Source organism: Neophocaena asiaeorientalis, unplaced genomic scaffold (assembly GCF_003031525.2).
Source record: "Neophocaena asiaeorientalis asiaeorientalis breed wild unplaced genomic scaffold, Neophocaena_asiaeorientalis_V1.1 scaffold86, whole genome shotgun sequence".
Taxonomy (NCBI): Eukaryota; Metazoa; Chordata; class Mammalia; order Artiodactyla; family Phocoenidae; genus Neophocaena; species Neophocaena asiaeorientalis.
In genome coordinates this window covers 5,433,252-5,435,077 of record NW_020175039.1, presented here as the reverse complement: position 1 = coordinate 5,435,077, position 1,826 = coordinate 5,433,252, and the positions used below count along the sequence as shown (strand labels likewise).

The window sequence follows — 1,826 nt, the reverse complement described above, 5'->3', positions numbered from 1 at the left end:
TTCTCCTCGAAACTGTCTGATTGTTTTAAATTGAGCCTGCTGAAACTCTTCTTTTTTCAACAACTCGCTCAGGACCCAGATGCTGCCCTCCAACATCATTTTGATCCAAGTCCCTCCACACCAGCCCGGCGAGGAGCTGCCTGGCTCCAGGTCAGGAGTGTTGAATTTTAGGGTCGGAAGCAAGGGAAGATTTGGGTTAAAATGTGCATCTGAGGGGCGTAGAGGCTTGGAAGCTCATTCCTGTTGGGTGTTGTGTTCCCTTTTGGATAAAGCAGTTGCCAACCTTGTTTTTCTGGTTACGGTAACTTGGTGAGATCTAGGGTACCGACTGGGTGGGGACCTGTGGGGAGGCTTGGCCTGGAAGGCCGGCCAGGTTCAGCTGCCAACATGGCAAAACCGAGGATAATTTAACCACCAGCAGAGAATGGGTGGCCAACCTGGGAATCAACTGCAATGGCCCAGAGCACTTGGCTCACAGAGCCTGGCATGGGCCAGTGGGGCAGGTGGGTGCTGGCCCTGGTGCTAATGGTGAGTCGGCCTGGAGTGGCCAGGGAATAATTCTCCGGGTCACCTTGCTGGGCGGTGCCGATGCCTTGGGCTCCCGCTGCCAGTAGGGAAATGACACCAAGCACCTCAGCCCCAGCCCCACAGCAGGAAAAACATTCTCAGCTGAAAAGGGGGTGGGGGCAGGATCTTCGTCTGCCCTGGCCATCGAGTTCAACCCTGGGTCTCAGAAGGTGCAGGAGCCAAAGGCCAAATGAACGTTCCCCCCACCCCGAGCCTCCCCACAATCATGCCCCGACCCTCTGCTTCCCAAAACCCAGCATTGCATATCTCTCCCACCCTCTGTTCCGGTGGCAGTGGCGCCTGTCTGTATGCGGTGGGTACCCCGGACCCGATCCACTGTCTTCGCCTCCGCCCGTCCACCCCGCCGGCCAGCTCACCTTTTTGTACCGCGGGGCTCAGCGGCCCCCACCCCGGGCTCTTTCCTTCCTTGAAGAGACCGTCTCCGACGGGATCTGTGGCAGCAGGAGAAAACAATCAGGCGGATCGAGGCGGAGGTTGCCGACTTGCCTGAAAGGGCCCCAGGCCAAGGCTCAAGGGGGAACAGGGGGTGCCTTGGCTCCCCGGCGCAAGGCTGGGGTCCCGATCCGTCCGGCTCCTCCTCCCGGAGCCTGGCCCGGGCGCGCGCCGCGCGGAGCCCCTCCATAACGCCCAAGTCAGGAAACGCGTCCAGGAAAAAGGAAATCCGCTTTCTGAACGGGCCGGCGGGAGCCTTATAAAGCCGAGCGGGGTTTGCGCCAGCGAGCCGGAGCGCGCAGAGCCCACCGGAGAGGAGAGGGCGCCTGGAAAGCTGGGCTGGTGGGAACGCTCGGAGCACGGAGGTGAGGGGCCACGAGGGTGCACGGGAGACTCCCGGCTGACCACAACCTCCCAACACTGCACGCGCGCTGAGTCCCCTGCCACACTGTAGACCTCTGCTCCTCCTGCCAGGCTCTTTCAGCCGCTGAGCTGGCGCTCTTGGCTTCCCAGGCTCCCAATCTGCTCACTTCAGGTCCTTTAAATCTCACACTAAAACCCCAAAGCGCTCCATCTGCCTTTAAGGTCTCCCAGCGCCCTAGACTGCTCCGTTCTCCCAGAGATCCCATTCTCTGGACCGCGCCCCCTTCCCTTTCCAAGCCCCAGCCCAGACTTCCCGCCCCGGGTCCTGGTGCCTCCAGCCCCCGGGTGGTCCCTGGTACCTGGCAGGTACATGTTGATCAGCTGGGGCTGGGAGGCGCCGCTCTGTCTCATCGCCGCCAGGGCCTGGGCGGTGGGAGGTGGGG

At 61.6% G+C, this 1,826-nt stretch overlaps 1 protein-coding gene across 1 annotated transcript in view; it reads right to left on the bottom strand.

Moving 5' to 3' along the window:
* FEV (FEV transcription factor, ETS family member) overlaps positions 1–1,794 on the bottom strand; it is a 4,122-nt gene extending 2,328 nt beyond the window's left edge. Inside the window, exons 1-2 of the mRNA XM_024763143.1 lie at positions 1,743–1,794; positions 945–1,019 (exon numbers count right to left, since the gene is read on the bottom strand). Coding sequence (XP_024618911.1) covers positions 945–1,019; positions 1,743–1,794 — 127 coding nt within the window. The remainder of the gene's footprint in view (positions 1–944; positions 1,020–1,742) is intronic.
* Between the last annotated feature and the right edge of the window lie 32 nt (positions 1,795–1,826).